This window comes from Schistocerca piceifrons, chromosome 2, assembly GCF_021461385.2.
Source record: "Schistocerca piceifrons isolate TAMUIC-IGC-003096 chromosome 2, iqSchPice1.1, whole genome shotgun sequence".
Taxonomy (NCBI): Eukaryota; Metazoa; Arthropoda; class Insecta; order Orthoptera; family Acrididae; genus Schistocerca; species Schistocerca piceifrons.
The window spans coordinates 612995675-613023340 of NC_060139.1; the positions used below are offsets into that span (position 1 = coordinate 612995675).

Here is a 27666-nt window from a genome sequence, read left to right on the forward strand (position 1 = left end):
CAAAAAGTCCCTTTCCCAGTATTCTGAAAGCCTCTTCTGGGCTGTGCTGATCAATGTTATCCTTAGAACACAGTGTCATTTCCCGAAATCATGCAGGCCTCAGGCTACAGTAACCTATTAGCCCCACACCGTCCATCCAACACTTCCCGCCCCCTCTGCCCTATCACCTTCTCCCTTTTCATGTCCCCTCACCCTCATTGTATGCTGTCCTTTGTCAATTTATCCACCTATCCTTCCCTCTTCCCTGCTTTTCTCCTTTTCTGCTCTCCGTTTCCCCCCCCCCCCCCCCCCCTCCCGACTCTGCACCTGGTTGTCACATCAGGCCACCATCTAGTTCCTGCATGCCCCACCAGACAGCACTCTTCTCTCCCCCACCCGTACCCTAACTACCCCTCCCACTTCCCCACCCTACTCTATATTGCTAATCATGTGACAGTTGCATTCTGATCATGGCTGCCAGCAGTAGCAGTCCTATGTGCATGAGGTGTGCTTGCTTGTATTAATGTCTGTTTTTTTTCTGAAGAAGGCTTTTGCCAAAAGATATAATGTGTAACAGTCATTTCGTTGTGCGTGCCTGCACACCAGGTCATCTTTATCGTGAGTAGCAGTCTTATCCTTTTGCTAATATTGTTGTCAAATATAAATCAGGGCACATATAGCGTTCAGCAATTTACTGTAAGCTGCATGTGCTCCTGGCACAATTCTGATTATGATATCTTATCTGTTTGTTCACAGAAATCTGCTACAACCATTAAAAAAATTTATTGTTACAGAGACAGACAGTGACGATGATTCTGATGGAAGTGGTGCTGATCAAGATATGGATGATGTGTTTGATGATGATCTTGATGTTGATGAGGATCTTGATGAAGATATTGATGATGGTGATTTTGATGATGATGATGATGATGATGATGATGATATTGGTAGTAGTACTGGAAGAGATGATATTGATGCAGAGGATGATGATGAAGAGGAATTAGTATTCGATGATATGTCTGATGAAGAAGTTGATGTAAATAGCATTCGGGAGGACATAAGGAGGAAAAAGTTTTCATTGAAGGTATAAACTAGCATTGATATACTGTGGCAACTAATAATTTTTCAGTGTAATTGTCATTATAACTGATGGGTCTATCTGATCTCAGAGTCTTGAGTGACCTGCCTGTCTTTATAGCCTTCTCCAATCTATTCCTCTTTCCTTCCCCAGGAAGGAATCAACATCTCTGAAACCTAGGATACTTTGTTGTATGTATCTCTCAGCTGTACTTAGACCTATAACTCCTAGAGATAAGTACTGCCCAGTCATTATGGATCCTTGTACTTTCTTAATTCCCTCAAGTGAACTTATCTGTTGATACAATTAATCCTCTTTCTGGCATTTTTATTCTTTTTTGTGATTTGGTCATCTCCTTTCTGCCTCTGTTGCTGAATGGTCAGTGCAGCTGACTTCCATACGTGAGAACCATGTCAGATTCTTGGCCAGGTTGGATATTTTGTCCACTTAGGGACTGGAAGTTGTGTTGTCCTCATCATTATCGAAGCACAAGTCACTGAAGTGACATCAAATAAAAAGACTTGTACTAGGTAGCCTGACAACCACAGATGGGGCCTCCTGGTCAAAAATGCTGTATAATAATTTTTTTCATTTCATTTTCCTTCCACAATGATTTTTCCTTGTATGGTGATTCTTTTCTATCTGTTTAGCGATCTCATTTCTTTTTTTGGTGATCGTTTCTCTGTATTCATTCATCCTTACTCAGTAGTAGTGATCTCTCATTGTTTGGCAGTCTACTCTAATTGTTGAACAATATTCCATATTTGTGTGGCAATTGTTTTCCCGCTAGTTTTCTTGCTTGGCTACTGTTTTTCTCAATTTAGTGATTTTCTTCTGTCTTATTTTCTTTTTAGTAACCCTTACAGAGCATTGAATGACTATACCTCATTGTAAAGTTATTTTGACTGTCTAATATTTTCTACACATTGTCCCAGTGGCCAATTTGCCTGTGTACAGAAGCTCTACACCTTGATTTAGTCTTGTGTCTATTTCATGATGTTACCTTCCCCAGTCTAAGTTAGCTCTGCTTCCCCCCCCCCCCCCCCCCCCTCCCCCCATATCTTCATGCCCCCTAACCATAGACCTTGATACCTACACTCCTTTTGCAAGCATGTTTTCACTGTAGCCAAACTAAATTCCTATATATTTTTCCTCCAGTTGTGCTTAATTTTCGGTATTGAAGTTCCCACTTCTGTCTGCAATCCATCCTTCCAACAGTCCCTACATAAATCCCAGACTTATCCATTCTTAGCCCTTACCCACCATGTCCTTCATCTGTACATTGCCTCTGCCAGTCACCAATTCTGACAGTTCCTATCTCTATTTAAACTCATTTACCTTGTGGCCCAACAGTGGTGCCCCTCTCCACCTCTCCCACAAATACCATTCACAACACCATCTCCAATAACATCTAGCCAACAAGCCCAGCCTGGCCTCCATATCATGACACACCTCCCACACAGCCACAGCCATAACCATAATAAAACACCGACACTGTGTCACCTCGACCACCATTCAGTAGTAAACCTCTAATCCATACCTCTCTCTGATCCTGATACATTCATTCTTTTCTAATTCCTAACCCATCCTTAAATTCAGTCACCCTGTCCTAGTCAAAAGATATCCCCTCATTCACTCATAAATACAACTAGAAATATCACTTCACCATCTAGTCTCAACCCACAACCAACAGAATGGGTGTCGAATCCTGTCTATAGTAGTACTGACCCAAATACCAAAAGTGCCCTCTTCTGCTTCCCCCAAAATCATCTTCTTCCAACATTCTAAGAATTTCTCGTTTCCAGCATCATCTCTCAGTCTTTCATAAAAATATGACCAAAACCTCAAACCCTACTCAAGCTGAAACCCAAACTATCCGTACAGATTGCTCTATAACATCATCTTCCCTGTGGTCCGTTATATTTGACAATGGAGAGTACAGGATTTGTATAAAAAGTAATGATACTGAGCGTGTGAATCAAAATTTATTGTAGATATCGCTACAACCACTTAGTACTCCTCAACATATGACTCTTGAGAATCAAAAATGTGCTGCATGCGATATTTCCATTCTTCAAACGCTGAGTCTGGGATGGCCTTCAAAGCCCTCATCATGACAGCTTGGACCTCCTCCAGGGTCCCGTGATGGTGTCTTTTCAGGGAAGTTTTTAGTTTGGGGAACAAAAAAGAGTCTGGTGGGGCCACATTGGGGCTGTAGGGGGGCTGGGGAATCATTGGAATCCCTTTCTTGTCCAGGTAGCTGGCCATCATGAAGGAGGTGTGACTCAGCGCATTGTCATGATGCAGCTTCCAATCATCGGTGATGGCTGGCTTCAAGTGATGGATCCTGGCTTTCAGTCTCTTGATCACTTCACAGTTAAAAGCACCATTGACAGTTTGGCCTTGGGGCACAAACTCATGATGAACCATGCCCATGACATCGAAAAACACAATCAGCTTGGCTTTCACCTTTGATTTGCTCATGCGAACCTTTTTTGGACGTGGGGATGTTGTGATGTGCCATTCAGCACTCATACCCTTTGTCTTCGGGTCGTACTGAAACATGCAGGTTTCATCTCTGGTGATAATGTTATCTAAAAATTCAGAATCAACTTCAAGGCTCTGGAGATTGTGTTGGCAGGCATTCACATGTGCTTGCTTTTGAACATCTGACGAAATATTCAGGACCGTCTTGGTTCTTGGTGCAGATCTTCCTCATTGACAATTCTTTGGTGATGATGTGCACTGTCATTTTATCAAATCCGAGGTCATGTGCTATCATCTTGACACTCATCCAACGGTCAGTGTTCAATAAAATACGCACACGAGTGATGTTTTCGTCAGTTTTGCTGGTTGACGGGCGTCTGGAGCTGTCCTCATCCTCAGTGCTTTCCTGGCCCTCTTTAAAGCTCTTCACAACCTAAAAACCTGGGCTTTTGACAGGCAATCATCACTGTAGTTTTGCCAACATATATCCAACCTTTCCGTATCTGATTTCCGTAGTTTCACACAAAACTTGATGGCATAACGTTGCTCGATCGTTTGCTGCATGTTGCACCACAATCGCTAACTTTGTGACGTGTCCACTCAATGCACGGTGCTGCTGAGACAAGAGTCCGCAGGTGACTGGCATGCCACACGTTTTCGGCCAGACACCCCCCACCACCAAACACCCCAGGGGAGTGTGCACTGTGAAGTACAGTCGTGTCAGCAAAAAATCAGTCTCATTACTTTTTATACAAACCCTGTCTGTGGCAGGGAACTTTATCAGCTCTCGGTCACCTGTACAGGTAAAACTGTTCCTAACAATAGCACTTTGAAGTGACAACAGATGTTATCTCAAATGTTTATGTCTGATAGTCAATGTATTTTTATTTGTGTTCTAATTCTTACTTTGTGTCATTTTTGTCATTCAGGCACCTCACATTGATTTTTTGATAGTCTTTATATTACTGGTGTACATTTACTTTTTATATTAGTGTACGTGTTAAGTATCTCATTCTGTAACCGTATTGATGTTTCATTATGTCTATTTTTTACAAGATTTTAATTAGAGAATGGATTCAGAATGAGATTTTCACTCAGCAATGGAGTGTGCGCTGATATGAAACTTCCTGGTAGATTAAAACTGTGTGCTGGACCGAGACTCGAACTTGGGTTCGAGTCTCGGTCCGGCACACAGTTTTAATCTGCCTGGAAGTTTCAGAAAATGGACTGCTCATCAGAACGAATCTTCTACTCTGCTGCAGTGTGTGTGCTATCTTGAAAGGGGTGTTGATAGAGAGAGAGCTGTGAGGGAACATTGTGAGTTGTACCTGGATTGTTCAGTTGGTCCCAATGACTTTTACAACCTTTGATTCGCGGGATCTTCCTTGATCACTGGAGTTAAGCAAATGTCGGGCCCAGTTAATACATTGATGGGTGACCAAATGGGAAAATTGGGTACCATTGACTCAGGTTCAAGCAAGTTGCTGAAGTGGTATCCAGTTGAAAGACTAGCACCAAGCTGTTGCGCCATTCAACTTACTATTATCTCAGTTGGTAAGCTTGCAAAAGGCAAGGTTCCTGTCTCGATCTGACACACGGTTTTAATCTGCCGAGAAGTTTCAATTTACCTGTAATGTGTACGTGAACTGGCTACTCAGAATGTAGATAAATCAGCAGTGGTCCATAGCTGCAACAATAATTGATGCTGTGTGTAATTCTTCATGAAAATCCATGAAAACAGTTTCTGAGGTCAAGGCACAACGTCTTGATTAGTCTTTCAGTGTCTCAAGATACGTTGTAATACTTACCACTGTAATTTTGTACAGAGCAACACACCTTGCCAAATAATAAAAGAAAGTAAGGCTGAAATTTGGAAGGAATTTGTAGAAGAACTATATAAAGCAAAGAAACCTGAAGACATCATTACAGAAAGGAAAGAAGAAGTGGATGAATGCGAAATGAGATGGTGAATACAGAACTGGGAGAAGAATTTGACAGCCTGATGAAAGGCTTAAGTTGAAACAAGGCAGTGGTATGCAGAGTGTATTAGACATCGGAAATACCTATTGACCTCAAGAAAGGAGGAGTGATTATTGCTGAACTGTTAGTTTAATAAGTCATGTTTGCAAAGGAATAACATGAATTAGCCATAGAGGAATGGAACAGTTAGTAGAAGTCAAACTGGGAGGAGGTCAGTTTGGATTCCAGAAAAATGTATGAACGCTTGAGCTAATATGAAATGGAACAAACTCATATCCTGTCACACTAAAAAGTTTTGAGTCTATCTGGATTAATGAAAAATCAAAAATAGACTAAAGTTAAGCTGGCAGTTTTAGGGCTGCAGGCATTCTACATAGTCCCCCCCCCCCTTTCCCTCCCCAGTCACTTGTGTGCAACATACAGAACTTTCATACAACCATATGAAACTGTCAGAAAGATACTTATGTGGGATGTTGTTCATCTCGTGCACCACATTGACTTGCTTATTTGTTATGTTCTCAAAGTGTTGAACTTTTATGTGAATTTCGGCATGGTGTTATTTAATGGTAGGTTTATATTGATAACACTGAGTCTTGTCACCTTTGATTATTTTTTCCAGGAAAGAACTGTCCATGCTTTTCATTTTAGTCATGTCATGGCAGGCGACCTAGTGTGTTGTTTCTGTTCAGGAGTCAAGGTGTGCAGGAAAAACTTTCTACACACTGTTTTGTTCTTCAAAACATTCTAGAGAATTTCTTGAATACTTGATTTAGATATTTATATAATAGAGGGAAACATTCCACGTGGGAAACATATATCAAAAACACAGATGATGTGACTTACCGAACGAAAGTGCTGGCAGGTCGATAGACACACAAACATACACATGAAATTCAAGCTTTCGCAACAGACCGTTGCCTCATCAGGAAAGAGGGAAGGAGAGGGAAAGACGAAAGGATGTCGGTTTTAAGGGAGAGGGTAAGGAGTCATTCCAATCCCGGGAGCGGAAAGACTTACCTTAGGGGGAAAAAAGGACAGGTATACACTCGCACACACACACACACATATCCATCCGCACATACACAGACACAAGCAGACATTTGTAAAGGCAGAGAGTTTGGGCAGAGATCTGGCAAAGAGTTTGGGCAGAGATGTCAGTCGAGGCGGAAGTACAGAGGCAAAGATGTTGTTGAAAGACAGGTGAGGTATGAGCGGCGGAAAATCGAAATTAGCGGAGATTGAGGCCTGGCGGGTAACGAGAAGAGAGGATATACTGAAGGGCAAGTTCCCACCTCCGGAGTTCTGACAGGTTGGTGTTAGTGGGAAGTGTCCAGATAACCCGGACGGTGTATCACTGTGCCAAGATGTGCTGGCCGTGCACCAAGGCATGTTTAGCCACAGGGTGTGATCATTACCAACAAACACTGTCTGCCTGTGTCCATTCATGCGAATGGACAGTTTGTTGCTGGTCATTCCCACATAGAAAGCTTCACAGTGTAGGCAGGTCAGTTGGTAAATCACGTGGGTGCTTTCACACGTGGCTCTGCCTTTGATCGTGTACATCTTCCGGGTTACAGGACTGGAGTAGGTGGTGGTGGGAGGGTGCATGGGACAGGTTTTACACTGGGGGCGGTTACAAGGGTAGGAGCCAGAGGGTAGGGAAGGTGGTTTGGGGATTTCATAGGGATGAACTAAGAGGTTTGAAGGTTAGGTGGACGGTGGAAAGACACTCTTGGTGGAGTGGGGAGGATTTCACATGAAGGATGGATCTCATTTCAGGGCAGGATTTGAGGAAGTCATATCCCTGCTGGAGAGCCACATTCAGAGTCTGATCCAGTCCCAGAAAGTATCCTGTCACAAGTGGGGCACTTTTGTGGTTTTTCTGTGGGAGGTTCTGGGTTTGAGGAGATGAGGAAGTGGCTCTGGTTATTTGCTTCTGTACCAGGTCGGGAGGGTAGTTGCGGGATGCGAAAGCTGTTTTGAGGTTGTTGGTGTAATGGTTCAGGGATTCCGGACTGGAGCAGATTCGTTTGCCACAAAGACCTAGGCTGTAGGGAAGGGACCGTTTGATGTGGAATGGGTGGCAGCTGTCATAATGGAGGTACTGTTGCTTGTTGGTGGGTTTGATGTGGACGGACGTGTGAAGCTGGCCATTGGACAGGTGGAGGTCAATGTCAAGGAAAGTGGCATGGGATTTGGAGTAGGACCAGGTGAATCTGATGGAACCAAAGGAGTTGAGGTTGGAGAGGAAATTCTGGAGTTCTTCTTCACTGTGAGTCCAGATCATGAAGATGTCATCAATAAATCTGTACCAAACTTTGGGTTGGCAGGCCTGGGTAACTAAGAAGGCTTCCTCTAAGCGACCCATGAATAGGTTGGCGTACGAGGGGCCATCCTGGTACCCATGGCTGTTCCCTTTAATTGTTGGTATGTCTGGCCTTCGAAAGTGAAGAAGTTGTGGGTCAGGATGAAGCTGGCTAAGGTAATGAGGAAAGGGGTTTTTGGTAGGGTGGCAGGTGATCGGCGTGAAAGGAAGTGCTCCGTCGCAGTGAGGCCCTGGATGTGCGGAATATTTGTGTATAAGGAAGTGGCATCAATGGTTACAAGGATGGTTTCCGGGGGTAACAGACTGGGTAGGGATTCCAGGCGTTCGAGAAAGTGGTTGGTGTCTTTGATGAAGGATGGGAGACTGCATGTAATGGGTTGAAGGTGTTGATCTACGTAGGCAGAGATACGTTCTGTGGGGGTTTGGTAGCCAGCTACAATGGGACGGCCGGGATGATTGGGTTTGTGAATTTTAAGAAGAAGGTAGAAGGTAGGGTTTTGCTCTCAGTTTTGGACAAAAACAACCATGTTTCATCCTGGGTAGTGGTGCCATCAAAACATTGTTTCCACTCTTCAGTAAAGGTTTTCATGAGACCCTCGCATACATTCTTCCTCATCGCTTTCTTTTTGTTTTGTCAATAATCTAGCCACCTAAAGTGAACAGATTTTTCTGTACCCCAGTGACTGTACCAGTGATACAACACTACCAAATGACTAAACGAGTCATTTCAGCAAGCTGTCATGTAGTCACACATCTGTCATTTTGTGTGATTTGATCAGTGGTCTCCTTATTCACATCACTCACTGCCGTCAATGGTCTACCTCATCGTGGATTGTCCAGTAGAGAGAAATCACCTTCTTTAAACATCTGTAACCACCGCAGGATACTGTTGCAATGCACTGTGTCCTCCCCATAAACAGGGAGCAACTTCATGCGAATCGATTGACAGAGTCATCGCCGGTCTTGAAGAGGAACTCTATCACTGACCTTTGTCACAACCTGACGTCTTCTTCATTGTCCATTATGGCTCACCTGTAAATAAAAGAAAATACTTTTACACGCCAACTTATAGCTAAATGTTCCAAGTATGTTCACAAAAAATTTCACTCTCCTCCTGCAAAAAATAAAAAAATTAGAGACGACTGTGCAAAACTTTTTTGAAGGCCGTTTGTATTATGTAAATGCTTCATGAACTCAAATGGAAATCTCTGGAGGTAAGACAACATTCCTTTCACGAAATACTATTGAGAAAATAATTTTTTTCAGGACAGCCACAAGTCACACTAAATATTTTTATTGACCAGTTGCATTCAGTTTAAGAAGACTATCATCAGAAACTGTGGAATATACACTTCAAATTAAGACAACAGAAATTAGGGCTCATATAGAGGCACATAGGCAGTTGTCTTCCCATCACTTCACTTGTGAGTGGAACAGGAGAGGAAATGACTAATAGTGGTACAAGACAACCACAGCCATGCAACATGTGGTGCCTTGTGGAGTATGTGTGTAACGTTGAAGTACAATATTGTCCCTATGGCTTAGAAAACTATGTGAAGAATGGCAAATGTACGTTTATAGGATTTGTAGATTTAGGATATCACAGTGTTGAATGGAGTACAGTCTTTGAAATTCTGAATTCAAGGTCCAATAGAATGTCTGTAACCTGTACAGAAACTGGACTGTAGTTATAGGAGTCAAAGAAAGTGAAAGGGATGCAGTGGTTGAGAAGGAAATAAGGAAGGGTTGTAATGTATCCCAGATTTTATTTAGTCTGTACATCGAGAAAGCAGTGAATCAAATCAAGGAGAAATGTGAAAAGGGAAAGTATAAGACATAAAATCTTTGAGAGTTGCCTGCGACATTGTAGTTATGTCAAAGAACTTGGAGAACAGTTGAATGGAATGGACAGTGTCTTGAAAAGAAGTCACAAGGTGGGCATCAATAAAAGTAAAACTGGGTTATTGTAATGTACACATACCAAATCAGGCAAGGCTGAGGGAATTTGATCAGGAGATGAGACACTAATAGCAGTAAATGAGTTTTGGTATTTGGGCAGCAAAATAACTGATAACTGCCAAGGTCCTGAGATTATGAAATACTAACTAGTGATAAAAAGAAAAAGTTTTGTGAAAAAGAGAAATTGTAGAGTGAGCTCCAGGTGTAACTGTAGCAAGCAGGTGGGTACAATTCATGTCATGTTGAAGAGATAGACAAGTGAGGAGAGTTGCATCAAACCAGTCATAGCACTGAAGACCACAACAACAACAGGGATACTGAACTGAGTCATAAATATGTTGTATAAGACTGGACACAACTTTCAGGAAGAATCCGAGAGGCCATGAAACTAGCACAAGCACCATGCACAAGGAAACACCGTTGGTGGAACCAAACTTGTGACCAAGCTATTGACCAACAAATCAGTGCATGGAAAAAATTTAGTAGCCCTGAATCCCCAGAGAATTGGATGAACTTCCTGAAAACACAGACACAATCAAGCAAAATCATTCGCAGTGAAAAACAACAGTATGATAAACGGCAACTGACGGAGATCGAATCGGACTTCACGAAGAACAATACAAGAAACTTCTACAGAACATTCAGAGAAAATATGACTGGATGTCAACCATCCAACTTGTGCTTCAGAAGACTGGATGGAACCCTAGAAACCAATACCAAAAACAGTTGTGACATTCTGGCAAAGGACTTTGAAAAACTGCTCAACACAAACCCCCCTATGGAAGAAATGATGACAGAAACGAGCACGTACCTCCAGCTGTAGAAGAAGTTAAAGAAATAATTAAGTCACTCAAGAATTGTAGAGCACCAGGAGAAGACGGCATCATCACGGTAATCTGGAAGTTACAAGACCCAGAACTCACCAAACACATCCGCAGGATCTTGGAAGATATCTGGGAGACCATGAAAATTCCTGACGACTGGAAAACTGCTCTGATACATCCACTACACAAAAAAGGTGACAAGACTGACCCGAACAACTACAGAGGAATATCCCTACTACCGTTCACATACAAGATACTCTCTAAAGCTTTACTTGACAGACTAGAATGCCAGACCGACCATTTGATTGGAGAATACCAAGCAGGTTTCCGTAAAGAGCGGTCTTGTGTGGAACAAATTTGGAACCTGAAAGTATTTTACAACACAAACAGAACCTGATCATTACCTTTGTCAACTTCAAAAAAGCATATGACTCTGTCAAACGGAAAACTCTCTTCAAAATTCTAGCTGAATACGAAGTAGACAACAAAACACGGACTGTCATAGAGGAAACCTTGACCAACACGACCTCCAAAGTAAAGTTCTGTGGTGAACTATCAGAGCCCTTTGAAATTTGCACGTGTCCGACAAGACGATGGCCTCTCACCTCTCCTTTTCAATCTAGTGTTATATAAGGTAATAAAAGAATGGGAAATATCACAACAGGGGATAACCTTAGGAAACCTACAGATTAAATGCCTGGCTTTTGCAGACGATTTGTCGATTGTCACAAAAGGTATAAACAAAACAAAAGACGCTCTTGAAAAACTACATGAAATCGCTTCCAAAACTGGACTACAGATATCTTATGATAAGACACAGTTTATGAGCACAAAGAAACTCTCATCTCTGAACACAAAGTACGGGACGATTTACAAAATGGCAAACTTTAAATACCTCGGTGAAACACTACAAATGAAAGGACATAACAGAGACTCAAACGAAGAAAGAAAAACTAAACTGGACAAGGCATAAAAAGTAGTGTGGAATCATTACAACAAGAAGTCTAACTCACAAAAAGCCAAATTACGCCACTACGACACGGTGGTGCTCCCCGAGGCACTATATGCAGCAGAGACCACACTAATCCTAGGGTATACACGTATTGGACAACTAGAAAAAGTAGTATGGAAAATACTTAGGAAAATATTTGGCACAACCAACAACAATGGAATATGGATCAAGAAACCTACTGAGGAACTACACAAACATACGGAGACAATCACAGAAAAAATTAGAAAATGCGGACTAAAATTCTATGGACACCTATACAGAATGCCATCATACGGACTGACCAAACAGATCTTTGACTGGGTAACCACTAGAAACAACAAATGGGTGTCAGAGGTAAAAAAATGACCTGAAGCAACTCAACGTCACAGCAGACACAATAAACAACAGAATAAAATTCAGAAACACCATTAAGAAAAGTAAACTACACGAGACGCACTGTGACAAAAGAACAGGCTTAAATGGGCCGAAGAACACAAGCAAGATCGCAGCCAGAAGATGAAAGAAATGTGGGCAACCAAAAAGGCAATCAAGATGAATCCGAAGACACGAAGCCGACAAGAAACATGGACAGAGGACCAGAAACAGAAACACAGTGAGTGAATGAGGGAAGTTTGGGCAGCAGGGAAGACAGCAAAAGGAATTGGCATTGTAGTTTAGTCCAACTGCACTCTTTAAGGGCAAAATACCACTAATAATAATAATATATAAAGCAGCACTGCTATAGACATTCAAGACTGCTGTATGTGTAGGCCACCCCATGCTGACATTTTTCTTTATTTATTTATTATAAATATTTCCACTTCTTAGGGGCTTTCAAGCTGATGTAGGTACTTTTAAACTGTTGTGTACATACATGGTAGAAAGTGAGTTGGCAACATTGCCACAAGCAACTTTTGCTACTTTGAAAGACGCACCCTTAGTGACCACCTCCAGCACTTCGTTTGTCATCTGATTCACAATATCGTAGACAATTTCCAGTAAAACACTTGATTTTATGAATGATTTATATTTCCACCTTATTCCCACAATTCTTCATTTGTGCAAAGTTTCCAGTGTCTTGTTTAATTTATCCTTCTCTAACCATATCAAAAATTAAGGTTTTGTTACCCCCAAAAACGTGCCGCCCTGGGCAGTGGCATGGTTCACCCCTCCCTAGAGCCAGCCTGGGTATGATAGGAGTTCTGTGAATCAGTAAAACTTTTTTTCTTCCACAATTCTTGGGAACATTTATTTGCCAAGGAATCTATGGTAAAAATATGATCAGAAAAACAAATTCACTAAGAACTCCAAAGAATCAATTCTCTATTACTGTTATTACAGACTGTCACCCTAGACCAGAGAAACCAAATCACAGTCTCTGCTTAGGCTTCGAATACTCTTTATCACTCTCTACAGTGAGTAACATATGTTCAATTGCTTGACCCATGCATATCATTCTTGGAAAAGTTCCAGGTTCACAGTTGCATGTCCTATTTTGTGCATCCATAAGCTTCCTGCTTAATTAGTTGCATGACGGGTGTATCTTGCCATATCAGATGCTGGACCATTGATGAATGCAGCCACGTCATGTACTGGCTTTGCATTAACTGCTGTGTAGATCTGTATGAGGCAATGACAACAAGCCAACTGTGCATCTTTACAAAGAATAACAGCCAAACTGTTGTTTGACTGCTGAGTTCCAGAGCATACTGATGTACTGCAGAATTTAAAACTCCAACACATCTATCAGTTCCACAACTTTTCTAGCCTTAACCTCAATTTGTTGTTGTTTTCCATTTGTGTCTGGTTTAAAGTAAGGTATTCTGGATCTGGTCTAACAATTTTGTTCTTCTGGACCTTTTTCTTGGGTAAAAGACGAATCCTGATCTGTAGTAGGTGGTGGTCTGAGTCGAATAACCTTCACATTGTCTATATTCAAAATTTCTTTTTGTAAGTCTTTTTGGACTATTACGCGATTGATTTGTTGTTCTTGCTTTCTGCTGGGGAATTTCCATGTGGTAAGTTTCCGTGTTGATTTCTTGAATTTTGTTGACATAATGGCGAGGTTGTGGCTTTTGCAAAGTCTATCAGGTATTTTCTATTTTTGTTTGTGTCCTTGTGTGGAATATGTTTTCCTGTGGTATGTCTGTATATCTTTTCTTTTCCGAGTTTAGCATTGAAGTCTCCCAGTATTATTTTGACTCTATGTGCAGGAATTTTCCTTATAGTTTCTTCCATTGTCGCCCAGAAGTCATCAATTTCGTCCAGGTTTTTCCTGTTTTAGTCATTAGTCGGTGCATGTGCGTTGATTATTGTGTAGGATTTGTTGGCTGATTTCACTGTGGTGGAGCTGATTCTTTCGTTTGGTGACGAAAAGTCAATTATGCTGACCGTGATGGACCTGTGTACTGCAAATCCTGTACCAAAAATCTGTAGGTTTTTCAGTTGTCTCGATGGTTTTCCTTTGTATATTCTAAAGTTCTCCATGTTGAAATGGTCTTTGTCTGTGAATCATGTTTCTTGCAGTGCACATATTTTGATTTGAAATTTTTTGAGAGTGTCTGTGAGTTGTTTCATCTTTCCTGTCTTCATCAGTGTGTTCATGTTGAGTGTACCAATGTAGTGTTTGCGTTTGGTCTTGAGGGAAGCTCTGATTCTTCTCATGATGTCCATGAGCCCCCAGAATCCGATGCTCACGACGATCCCTGTCTATTGACTGGGGCCCGGGGTAATGAGATTTTTCTCGTTGTACCATCATGATGTTTAGTAGTGTGTATATATATTTGTGTGTGTGTGTGTGTGTGTGTGTGTGTGTGTATTTTCCACATCTCCTTCTAAACCACTGGATTGATTTCACCCAAACAGGGTACACATACACCTTACTGTCAGGCGACAATTGCTGTGGGGTTAAGAACCACCTAACTATCAAAAGGAACAGGGTGGGCATGAAAAATTTCAAACCTTTATGGATTTTTTTCTCATTTACGACCCCCTGCTAAATGATGAAAGGAATATGTTTATTGCTTAGTACTTTTCCACTTTTCGTACAGTAAAAATACTGCCCAAGACATAACATTCTAATTTATTACTTTTTTGCTTCTCTCTGTATTCGCGAGACAGCATGCACACGTACCACTGAACGTAAGTGCAGAATTATGCCATTGTATGACACAAAGTTCATAAGATATGACATCACAGTAAGTGAGATGTGTGAAAACTGCCACATCACACGCTTGACACCTAAGTTTATTACTTATTTGCTACTAAGTCTGTTCACAGGAAATGTCATGGTCAGTATCCACATATTCTGCTGGATGTGCCTACAATATTACACCATTGTACAACTAATAGTTCAGGAGATATGATGTCAAAACCAGTGAGATGCATCAGAAACTGTCACATTGTGCCTGACATTTAAATTTATTACTTCATTGCTGCTAACTCCATTTGCTACACAATTGCACACAGTATCCACATATACTATTGAATGTACCTACAAAATGATAACAATGTGCGACACAAAGCTCTGGAAATATGATGTTATAAACATTAAGCACAAGGCCATATGCTGTGTGGTATGCACGTGGATGCACAGCTATAAATAAATACCTGGGCAATGCTGGAATTCTGCGCTAGTAAATAAATAAAGAATAAGTAAAATATGCACTGCCTGTCACATGTCGTAGCCCTTTGAAACCAGGCATTATGATTAAGCAGCATTTACATGTGGAAAAATACATGGAATTCTTCCTCCACCACCCCCTCCCCGTTGAATCTGCCATAATACTATTTACATCCTTTTATTCTTGCCACACTCGTCTAAATTTTTTTTTTTTACTTTCTCTGTAACTTGTTTTAAAATTTTCCTCTTTCTCTTTTCTGTCTCTGTGATGGAGCCATAAGCACTATATATTAAGTTCATGTGTAAAAAATGTATCATATTAAGATCATGTGGAGAAAAGGTATCAAACCATATTTAGGAGCTAAAGCAACTAAACTGCACTGCATGAACTATTTATCCTGTTTCATCAAATTTCACACTGTTCTCATTTCAATAATTGTATTTGGGGATTAACTGTTACTTTTCTGATAGTAAATTAAAGCGCTTTCAAAACTGCTTGTTTGAGGCACAAATTGTGATCATGGCGTGTCGGAAAACACACCTTGTTGACATCCGAACACAGCTGTTTTTCTTTATGTACTAAAGACACACTAAATAGGCACTGGCTGTTTATACACTTTTTCCAACAAATAAAACATTTATATGTAAGTCACTCACTATCCTATGATTTTCCGCTTGGTATAACAGAAGCTCCAGCGATACTGCCAACAATGCAGTACTCAGCTATTCTGATCGCTACACGTCTCACACTGTTCCTCAGGAAACAAGAAAAAGTGAAGAGATCTTAGTTATGTACTCTGCTAGTGACATAATTTTGGTTGATATAATTAATTTTGGATTTGTAACGCAGGATGTATTACACTGTAAATGTTTCACTTCTGTTCCACTGACTGGGCCACCATACCTGGCACTGGCCTTCAAGGAGTGTTTACGGCAAAACGACATATGAGTAAGAGTTATACGTGAAATTTTATGGATGAATAACTTTCTGGAAAGGTTGAGTATGTTTGAAAATGCAAGCTCTGGGATAGGAGGGGGAGGGGGGGGGGGGGGGGTTGGCTGGCACTTGACATTTTAGCACTAGGCAGCAAAATCCCTGGAGCCAGCTCTGTCTCATCTAACATATTCTTATTTAAAAAGTATGACCTACCTTGAATCTTTTCCACAGCAATCAGCATGAGCCCTGATGATGTGAAACTCAACTGTCCATCTTCTCACATGGTATCCTCAGTGACATTGATAGAGCAAACTAAGTTGATTCTATGTTTCAAAACTTTCAGAAAGTTTTTGATTCAGTACGTCAGTGATTTCTTTCTAATGAAAATATATTCCTATGTCATATCTAAATTGATTTGTGACTGGATTGAAAATGTTATGACAGGTAGTTCGCTATATATGTTATCCTGAATAGATAATCATCTTTAGACACAGAAGTGATATTTCGTGTGCCTCAGGGCACTTTAATTAGGTTTGTTGCTGTTCACGTTTTACGAATATGAGCTACAATTAGTGGATACTACAAGCTGCAATCTTATGCTTTTCACAGGTATTGCTGTTATTTACAGTGAAATTCTATCAGTAAAAATTATGGCAGTATTCAGTTTAATCTCAGCAAAATAGTCTGGAACAATGATTAATAACTAGTTCATGACAGAAAGAAAAGCACAGATGTAAACTTTATGAAAAGTAAGGGCAAGTATCATTTGATGACATGATTAGTGAGGTACAACTAGAGTCAAGTCATAAAAATATTAGGGAATAGCAATGTGTAGAGATACAAAGTTGAATGACAACATAGGTTCAGTTGTAGGTAAAGCAAGTGGCAAGCTGTGATTAATTGGTAGAATACAGGGAAAGTGCAGTTTCTCTACAGAAGAAATTGTGTGATAAACAGTGGTATGGCCGTACTAGAATACTGCTCAATAGTATGGGACCTGTATTAGGTCATATTAACTAAAAACTATTATTGTGTGTGAGGAAGGGTGATGGTGGTGGTGGTGGTGGTGGTGGTCATATTGTTTCACTGGTCAGAGAGTGTAAATGTTGAAAAATCTTGACAGACAGACAGTTGAAAAAATATGCCTCACTTCTCATAAGACTCCTATATGATTATTCTGTAGAGAGAGTGCACATAAAATTAAACAAATAATAGGTGGCACCGATGTGTACAAGCAGACATCCCTATTGCATTTCATCCTTGGATGGAACAGGAAGAAACATCAGTATATGATATAATAAAAGTTATCTTCTGCCTCACACATCACAGCAGTATAGATGTAGGTGGAGATGGTGTGTTTGGGGCAGGGGTAAGGGGTGGCGGTAGGACAGAGTGTATTATGGCTGTATGTGTGTCTATCTGTGTTCAGTATATTCATCATTTAGATTTGCAGCTCCTTGTGTTTACCATGTTTGCAGTTAAAATTGTTGGATGTAAGGTCTGCCAGTTATGCAAAACACCGTTTTTTTCAATTTCCCAAACATGTTTCAGCACCACTGTGCCATCATCAGTGGATTTCCAGTTTATTTAATCTGTAATGTGAAACATTTTTACTAAATGATTACAAAATTATATGGATATTCAGTTCCATCAATAATTCGTTTCTTTTTGTTGATACCTTTACACTTGGTGTCAGTGGCGGCTCGTGACCAAAGAAGATGGTGGTGGTGCACTTTACTCATGAAGGAAAACATCAACAAAAGAGAGAAAATCAGTACACTGCTCAATCTTTTTGTAATGCCTGATATAAACAGACCACTCGCTCGTGTCACTCCTACATCTACTCATAATAAAACCAAAAGGTGTACACAGAAAAAACTATTACTTTTGCAGAATAAAAGGAATTAAAATCAACTGCAGCTCTATGTACTCAAAAAGTGGTAGGGATGCCTTACTAACCTTATTCAGCAGGACTGATGTTAGCGCCGTTCGATTATATCTCTGAACTTGGATGTGGTGGTGATCACTTGTACAGGAACTCTATTCTTCTTTCCGTCATATTTGCAAATCCTTCAATCGCTCTTTGATTGAAGTCTGCAATCGCGGATGCTGATAGTCTTTCTTGGTCCATAGTATTCTGCAAGAAGATTTTGATGCGTTTCAGTGAAGAAAAACAACGTTCTGCTTTTGATGTGGTCATTAGAATTGTAATTATCGCTTTCAGGAGCTTCACAGATTCAATCAGTGTATCACAAAGATTATTGTCTGTTATGTAATCCAGAAAGCTCAAAGCTCCACACATGATTTTGAACTCCTATCTTCCATAAATAACAGAGAGTTCTGATCAAAGTTTCTTTGCTTCCAAAAAAGAGTAGCATTCAGTAGCAGCTCTGAAATAAGTTTCTGGAAAACTGGAAGAGCAAGTAGCGAATTTCTCTGGTAGAAAGAGAGAGGCTGCAACTAGGTGTCCAGTGAACTTGAATCTTTCTTTTGCCTCGTAACTTACGACGTCACATACTTCTTTTACCTCCCGCGGTAGATTACACATCGCTGCCCCATCTTCAGTTCTCCCTCTTTTATGGTACTCCTGTAAATCTGTTGAATTTTCGCTCACTTCATCCCTAATGTTCGCAATTTCATGCTCAAAAGCTGCCAGCTGACTGTGTGAGTAAGTTGGGTCAATATGCCTTTTTTGTAGCTGGTTATACAAAATATCCACATGGATCATGATTTTATGAAAAAAATGAAAGCCAAAAAATGAACTTTTTATCCTCCAAAATTGTTACTAAGCCACAGGCTTGTAGGATCGTGTTCTCATTACACAGTTTTTCCCACGGCTAGTATTATTCATGCACGTGATAATATCTTCCCTGCATTCTAAAACGGTATTGACGCTCCTTGACTGAAAATTCCAACGAGTACGCACTGAACGTGGCAGTTGTTTTCATACTATTTCGTTGAGAACTGCTGTTCTGTGAGAGGAGATGCTGAAAAGAAGCTGCAAAGTCCCTGAAGTTTAGTGAAGAATATTCGCACATTTTTATTAATGGAAGCGGCTTTAAGCATAATGAGATTCAACTGGTGGCCATAGGAATGAATGTATGAAGTGTTGGGAAACTTTTCCTTAAAAAGAGCCTGCACCCCACGTGACAAACCACTCATGACTGTTGCACCATCATATGTTTGTGCTATTGGCTTATGTGGACAATTCCCCAAATGATTATTTATCTGTTCGATGATGGATGTTGCCAAAGACTTTTCTGGTGCTATGAAGTCCCAAAATCTTTCAACTCAGCACCTTTAATTTCCTTTCTAAATTCCTCTTGGCAGACTTGAAGTATGCACTGGAGGAGTTCACTCTGGATGGTTTTTGAGGTTCCTTTGAAAACTGTAGCTTTCTCTAAATGCAATTTTAATACCGAGTCTAATTCTAATTAATCAAGGAACGAGAAACACCAGGACTGGAAGATGATTCAGTCTCGTCGTGTCCTCTAAGCGCAAGTTCCAACGCACCACAGAAATGAATACAGTTAATAATTAGATTCGATATGTACCTATTATTGGCAACTTTCTGGTTGTGTAATGCCACAGACCTTCTGCACCCACTGTCTTAATTTACATTGCCTAGACTTGATATATTCAAAAATGTTATTTACATCGACTGAAGAAGTTCGTGTTTTCTAATTTTGTCATGGAGGTGTTGAATGTCACAGACTCCGTGTGTAGACCATGAAAATATCTACACCAAATAATAAACAAGGAAAATAAAATAAGGCATTTTTCATGTCGTAAGCACACAGCCATTCATGCTTGTTGTACAATTCAGAGTTAAATTTCCTATTGAATTGGCGACTTTTTGTTTTAACGGTCTGAGAAATTGTTAAAGCAGTCGGCCTACCTAGCCTCTTGATTTCTAATTTTTCTTCAAACTTACGTGAACTGAAGGGTTCAGAGAGCAATGAAATTACCTGATTCATTATTTCAGGTATTCGCTTGTCACTTGAGCCTCAAAATTCACAGTAGCACATGCTAAAATAACTAACACAACGCACAGGAAATAGTTAATTCGCTCTCAGCAACACCTGAACTGATAAGGTGGCGCGAGAATCCCACTTTGTTCGAAGATCGGATAGTTCCGTTTCCCTTTGGAAGAGTTCGGGTCCTCTTCCTGCAGCTGGCAGGGTGGCCCGGGTGAGATGCTTATACGCACAAGGCCCGCATACAAGTACAGTGATGCCAAGCATTTCCCCCGCACCCCGCACCGCCTCTGAGACACCCAAGTCCGCGTTTGCAGCCACAGTGCAACCTGCTGTCGCCGCCGGCACATTCCGTCCAACTCCGCTGCGTTCGGCGCTTGGAGCTCGGGCATTTCAAAAGAGATAAACGGTGCGCTACTTCTCCACTAGTATAGAACGCTCAGAAGGCAAACACAGTTGAACAAAATTATTCCTTGGGGGTAGCACAAACCTGCAAACCTATACAGGAGCAACCCCTGCTTGGTGTGCATGATTTTTCAGGACCACTTGTGTATTATTTATTGCAGGTAGCTTGTCATCTGCAACCAAACGATGTTGATGAGAAACTTTGTTGAGAGTTAACCTATCATCTAAACATAATTTAGATTGTCAATACCACAGAAGGAAAGTTGCTACTCGCCATATAGCAGAGATGCTGAGTCATGATAGGCACAACAAAAAGATTCACACAATTATAGCTTTCAGACATTAAGGCCTTTGTCAGCAGTACACACACACACACACACACACACACACACACACACACACACACACTCACGCAAACGCAACTTGCACACATGTCTGCAGTCTCAGAGAGCTGAAACCACAGACTGCAGATGTGTGTACAAGTTGCGTTTGCGTGAGTGTGCGTGCGTGTGTGTGTGTGTGTGTGTGTGTGTGTGTGCGCGCGCGCGCATGTGTGTACATATTTCTACTGCTGACAAAGGCCTTAATGGCCGAAAGATAAAATTGTGTGAATCTTTTTGTTGTGCCTATCGCGACTCAGCATCTGTGCTTTATGGTGAGTAACCACTTTCCTTCTATGGTATTGTTACATTCCATCCTGGATTTTCCATTGTTTGATTTAGTTTGTTGTGATATTTTGCACCTATATTCATTTTTACTTACATTTTCATGAGGCAAGCCCTTTTATTCTCAGCATCACGGTGGGGTGTCATGATGCACATGTAAATATTACACGTATTTTCACAAATAAGGTCATAAAAGCACTTTGCACTTCACCAAAACAGTGTAATTGTGGTTGTTGTGTGTCCCAGCCCAGTCAGTGTTCATTTGTTTACCAGTGAGTTCGGTGCCAAATTTGAATTTTGTTTACATTTTATCTTTGTGTGTGTGTGTGTGCTTCTTAGCTGTTGTCTTTTACATGGTGTTCCTTTTGTGTGTAAAATGGTGAGTCTTTGCAGAGTGTAGTGTATCCATTTTTAGTATGTGTGTGTGTGTGGGGGGGGGGGGGTTAGACTACTTTATCTGTTTATGTTGTCTTTTTTGTAAAGTTCCTTTAATATGTTAAATAGTGTGCCCTTGCAGAGTTTAATGTATTCATTTATGACCTGTTTTCCTTCTGCTATTGGCTTCTGTATGTGAAAGTTTTCCCCAGTGGTCAGTCTGCTTCTATTGTAGTTGGGTGGTGAGTGTGGGCTATAAGGTGGTCAGCAGATGTGCTGTGGGAGCTGTTGCTTTTTAAAGCTCTGAAATGTTCTGAATATCTGGTTTTGAAGTTTCTGCATGTTTGCCCTATGTACACTGACTGACAAGTGTTGCATGTGAGTTCATATATTCCTGATCTGTTAAATTTATCTGTGAATGTTTCTTGTGTTCTGATCTTTTTCTGTGTTGTGTTCTCTTTTCTCTATCCTATTTGGAGTCCCTGTTTTTTTAATATGTTGTCTATTTTATGAACAATCTTGTTATTGTAGGTGAGTATATGCCATTTCGGTTTGTGTGTGTTGTTGCTCTGGTGTGTCTTGTGTGTGGTCATTGTTTGTGTTTGGTGTTGTTCTGTGTTTGGTGTCGTTCTGTGTTTGGTGTCGTTCTGTGTTTGGTGTCGTTCTGTGTTTGGTGTCGTTCTGTGTTGGGTGAGGATTTGTGTGTGTGTGTGTGTGTGTGTGTGTGTGTGTGTGTGCGTGGGATGTTCATTTTTGTACTGTTTACATACTTTTTAATTTAACTTGTCTCCCATATGGGTAGCATAACCATTTTCTACTGCTATTTGTTTTATTGTGTTTAGTTCTTGTGTGAAGTTGTTTGTTCAGCAGGTGTGTTCACAGGTGTTCTGTTTAATCTGTGAAGCATGAATCTGAAGTTTGCTTGCTTATTTGTCAGTGGGTGGTTCGATAGGTTGTGAATGGTGGTGCTTGTGGTTGTTGGTTTCCTGAATATTGTGAAGTTGTGTGTGTTGTTTGTTTTATGTATGGTGAGATCTAAAAAAATGTAGTGTGTTGTTAGTTTCTGTTGCTAATGTGAAGTTAATTTTTGGGTGTAAGTTGTTCATTTCATTGTACAGCTGTTCTATGTGTGTATATGGTTGATCAGTCAGGCATATTATGTCATCCACATGACGGTACTAGTATATAACTTTGTAGTTTTTTGGTTTCATTATGTGTCTGAAGATTATGTTCTCCAGGTTGTTCATAAATATGTTAGTTAGGAGGCCACTAATTGGTGATCCCATTGGCAGCCCTTCATGTTGAGAATAAAATTCTTTGTTGAATACAAAATAATTTTGTGGTGTTATGGTCTTGAATATGGTTTTTATTTCATTGATATGTGTGTCCGGTGTGTTTCCTTGTTGTTTTAATCTTTGTGTGATGATGTTGATTGTTTCGTTTATTGGAATACAAGTGTACATTGATTTGATGTCAAATAATATGAGGGTTGCTGTGTCTGCTATGTGTATGTTCTTGATTCTGTCAATTAATTCCTTTGAGTTTTCCAGGTTCCTGTTGTTATCAAAAGTGTACTATTTTTTTAGTTGTGTGTGTGTCTGTTGGGCTAGGTGGTAGGCTGGAGTATTTCGGAAGTTGATGATGGGCCTTAATGGGATATTATCCTTGAGAACCTTTGGTAGGGAGTTTAGGGTGGGTGCTTTTGGATTTTTATGTTATCCTCTTTACCTGGCCTTTTGAGAATGTATTTTTGATGTTTTTCAGTGTCTGTTGAATGTTTTTCTGGTACTTTGCTGTTGGGTCACTGGTCAGTTTTGTGATGTTGTTGCCTTTGAGAAAATCTATTGTTTTTTCTATGCATTCTTTTTCATCCATAATTATAGTAATATTCCCTTTGTCTGTTCTTATTACTATGGCGTTGTTCTGTTTTAATTTTTATTTTAGCTTGTTGGCTGTGATTTCCTCTGATGTTCTATGATTAGAAATAATTGTGGATTTGTGTGATCTGTTTATCTGTGTTACTTCTGCAGCTACTAATTCTCTTGTCAAGTTTGCATTAAAATTTGGTGTGCTCAATCTTTCTTGTTCCTTTATAATGTGTTCCGATTCTGCTATGAGGTTTTCTATTGTTAGGTATGATATGTTTGTGTTAATGTTGTGTTTTGGTGCTTTATGTAGTAGGCTCTTTTCTTGTTTGGTAAGATTTATGTCAGTTAGGTTAATGATTCTGTCCACTTTTTCATGGACACTAAGCCAGTCTCATATTGATTTAATGTTTTGTAATGCCCTGTGCGGTCTATGCAATGAAATCAAATGGGTGTGCTCTTCATATACTAGGATGCTTCATGTTGGTGCAGATAGGAGTTCAAATTCAGGTTATTACATACAGGTTAGTGAAATATGCAGTTTCAGTATTTCACTCCTTTCCTCTCTCTCTCTCTCTCTCTCTCTTTCTATTTTTATTTTTTTAAAATACAAAACTGATGAATAACCAACTGAATTCGGTTCAGTGTTCCACTACTTAATAGTTTCCAGCACTTCTATTAATTCAGCCATTTTGTGTGCCCAATGTTGATTTTGCTCACAAGCTGATCTTTTATGCATCTAAATGTCCACTAACTTCTGGTGGTGCATGTACAATATCATAGTCTTATACATTCTCTTCCCATTTCAGTTGCTTTGCTATAATAAAGTAGGTTGCAAAGTTCTTCAAATCTTCAGCACACCCAACCCACAAAATATCTATTTTCAACATTATTTTAGCTTCAGAAAATATCTGGAACTGGAATGAATTGGTGTAGGGTTTCCCAGTCATTCTGTACTGTAAATTGCAAGATACATTGGAGCACCAAAGAAACTGGTATAGGCGTGCGTGTTCAAATACAGAGATATGTAAACAGGCACAATACGGCACTGCGGTCTGCAATGCCTATATAAGACAATAAGTGCCTGACACAGTTGTTAGATCAGTTACTGCTGCTGCAATGGCAGATTATCAAGACTTAAATGAGTTGAATGTGGTGTTATAGTCAGCACACGAGCAATGGGACATAGCATCTCTGAGGTAGCGATGAAGTGGGGATTTTCCCATACGACCAATATCAGGAATCTAGTAAAGCATCAAACATCTGACAGCATTGTGACTGGAAAAAGATTCTGCAAGAATTGAAGAGAATCATTCAGCATGACAGAAGTGCAACCCTTCTGCAAATTGCTCCAGATTTCAATGCTGGGCCATCAATGACTGTCATCGTGCAAACCATTCAACGAAACATCATTAATGTGTGCTTTTGGAGCCAAAGGCCCACTCGTTTACCCTTGATGACTGCATGACACAAAGCTTTACGCCTCACGTGGGACTGCCAGGTGGAAATATGTTGCCTGCTTGGATGAGTCTCATTCCAAATTGTGCATGTACAGTTGGAGTGATATGGGCCCCTGATATGTCTAGATACGACTGTCAGGTGCAAGCATTGTGTCTGATCACTTGCATCCATTCATGACTGCTAAATCTACAGAGCAAGAACCAACTTGTTTTGCCAACTTATTTGTTATGGAAACTGCAATAAACCACCAACAGTAACACACTCGTCGAAACAATAAGGACTCCTTCTGCGGATCAAGCAAATAACTACTAATTCCTAAACACAGTGTGCCCTTTATCTCTGTACCTGTACAACTGTTCCATGTCGAAGTCTGCTGTTAGCAGCTGGTAGGTAGTATACCACAGTGGAAGCGATGTAGCACAATCGTTGGGGCAGAGAGGACGGTCCAGGTGGCACACTGCTAGACGGCCAATGTTCTCCGCACTTGGCGAGTTGAGAACTGCTCACTGAACGGCTGGGCACCGGCTTATCTAGCCCTTGGCAGAAGGATATTGCCGGGAATATTTGCACACACATGATCACCAGGAAATAGTTCATTAATCGTAGCACCCCTTCGTCTGCTGCTGGTTGATGCCCTCTAATAGATGGTGGCCACACCTATGTGTTGCTTGTAAACACTCTTGCATTGGCCAGACTTCGCAGCGGAGTCGGCGACCTACATCAATGGCCGGTCTGCTGTGTTGCCTCTTCAGTATGCATCTGTGGTGACTGCAGCAGTCCTCCCCCCCCTCCCCCCAACGGGGAAACACCAATGCCCAAACTGGATCCTATGGAAAGAACCGCAGCTGCGCTGAGACAGGAGCAGTCGGATGAGGGGAAGCAGGAAACAGGAGTGACAGGGGATTCTGATGAGTGGGGCCATGCAACTTTTCTGCCAGAGAAGACCCCGCGGGCCCAGAAGAACGATATGTACACGGGAAGAGGTCGAGGGCAGCTGCCTGGGAGTGATACTGACACAGTTTGACCATCTGCGATTTAAATGCGTGGACAAACATTTCAGCCAAACCATTGGATGCAGGATGGAATGGCGCCATATGGAGCAGCTGGATGCCCAACGTACCACAGAAGGAAGTAAACTGGCGATGTGAACTGCGGGCCGTTGTCTATCGCAATCACCTTCGGCAGATCCTCGATGGCAGAAATGTGAGAGAGGGCTTGAATGGTGTGAGGGGCAGTTGTTGAGAACATGTGTGCAATGTACGGAAAACTGCTGCCGGCATCCACCAAAATGAGCCACTAGGACCTAGGAATGGACCTGCAAAATCCAGATGGAGCCGGGGACCGTGGGGCAGTGGTTGGAGGCCACAGAAGCAGGTGTCGTGGCCGCACCGACTGCTGACAGTGACAGGAGGTGCAGGAACCCACCATGTGGGTGATCCATACCCCACCAATATACATGTTGGTGGGCGAGGTGCTTCGTCAGGATGATACCACAGTGCCTGACATGCAGGAGCGCGAGGACCCGCTGACGGAGGGAGGATGGTATCACGACGTGCCAATGATCAGTATCCCCTAAGAGAAGAAGAACCCTATCGTGGACAGAAAAGTCATTGCGGCGAGGCCCGTAAGCCCAAACCTCCTTGTCTGACACCTGACGATGATCAGAGGGTGACCCAGGTTGAATGTGGCGCAGAATCGTCTGGAGAACAGGGTCCGAGGCTGTGTGGTGTGTGGCGTGCTGGGCGTCCAGTGCCAAGCAGCGATGGTGGAGGAGGCCGCACCATCCAGACGAAATCAGCATCAAAGTCAGAATCAGTCCCCACAGGAAGTTGAGAAAGAAGATCAGTGTTGGTATGGAGAGCCGTGTCCTGGTAACAGATGTCGTAAGTTTATCCTGCAAGAAACAACACCCAGGGCTGCAAGTGGCAAGCAGTTAGGGATGATGGATGTGGTGCTGAAGACGGAGACCAAGGGCTTGTGGTCCGTGTAGAGTGTGAACTGGCGGCCATAGATGAAGTCGTGGAAATTCATAATTCCTAATATGATGGCTAAGGTCTCCTTCTTGATGTGCCTATAGTTGCGCTGTGCATGTGATAGGGTTTTCGAGGCGAAAGCCACTGGATGCTCAACAGTGTCAATGATATGAGACAACACTGCCCCCAGCCCATAATCTGACACATCAGCACCCAAAATAAGAGTCTTGGCGGGGTCATACAGGACGAGGTATGGTGGAGCGAGAAGAGTAGATTTTTAGATGCTGGAAAGCCTGATCACATTCTGGCGACCATATCCAGGGAACATTCTTGCGAAGGAGGCGATGCAGAGGCTCTGCCAGAGCTGCAGCATGTGGGATGTAACACCAATAATAGCTGAGTTGACCCAAGATGGATTTGAGCTGGGAGACATTTGTTGGCTCAGGAGCCACTGAATAGCCTCGAGGTATTGCAGTGTGGGGAGAATACCTGTAGCACTCAAGACATGACCGATATAGGTCATTTGCGGCACAAAAAATTACCATTTGATCCTGTTGCACTGCAACCCCGCAGCCTGCAGAACCTCGAAAAGTCGCCGAAGATTCCACGCTAAGTCTGGGACTGAGATCCCTGCAACTAAGATGTTGTCTAAGTAATTGGCAGTGCCGGGGACCTCTTTAGTCACCAACTCCAGAAAGAGTTGAAAGATGGCTGGAGTGCTGGTGATCCCAAAGGGCAGGCGGTTGTACTGGAAGAGTCTGA

The 27666-nt window shown here is 41.5% G+C and overlaps 1 protein-coding gene across 2 annotated transcripts in view; it reads left to right on the top strand.

The window, feature by feature from the left end:
* The window catches only part of LOC124776318 (CCAAT/enhancer-binding protein zeta), a 212404-nt gene that overhangs the window by 149205 nt on the left and 35533 nt on the right, over positions 1-27666 (top strand). For both annotated transcript variants that reach the window (XM_047251254.1, XM_047251255.1), the window contains one exon: positions 774-1063. In XM_047251254.1, coding sequence (XP_047107210.1) covers positions 774-1063 — 290 coding nt within the window. The remainder of the gene's footprint in view (positions 1-773; positions 1064-27666) is intronic.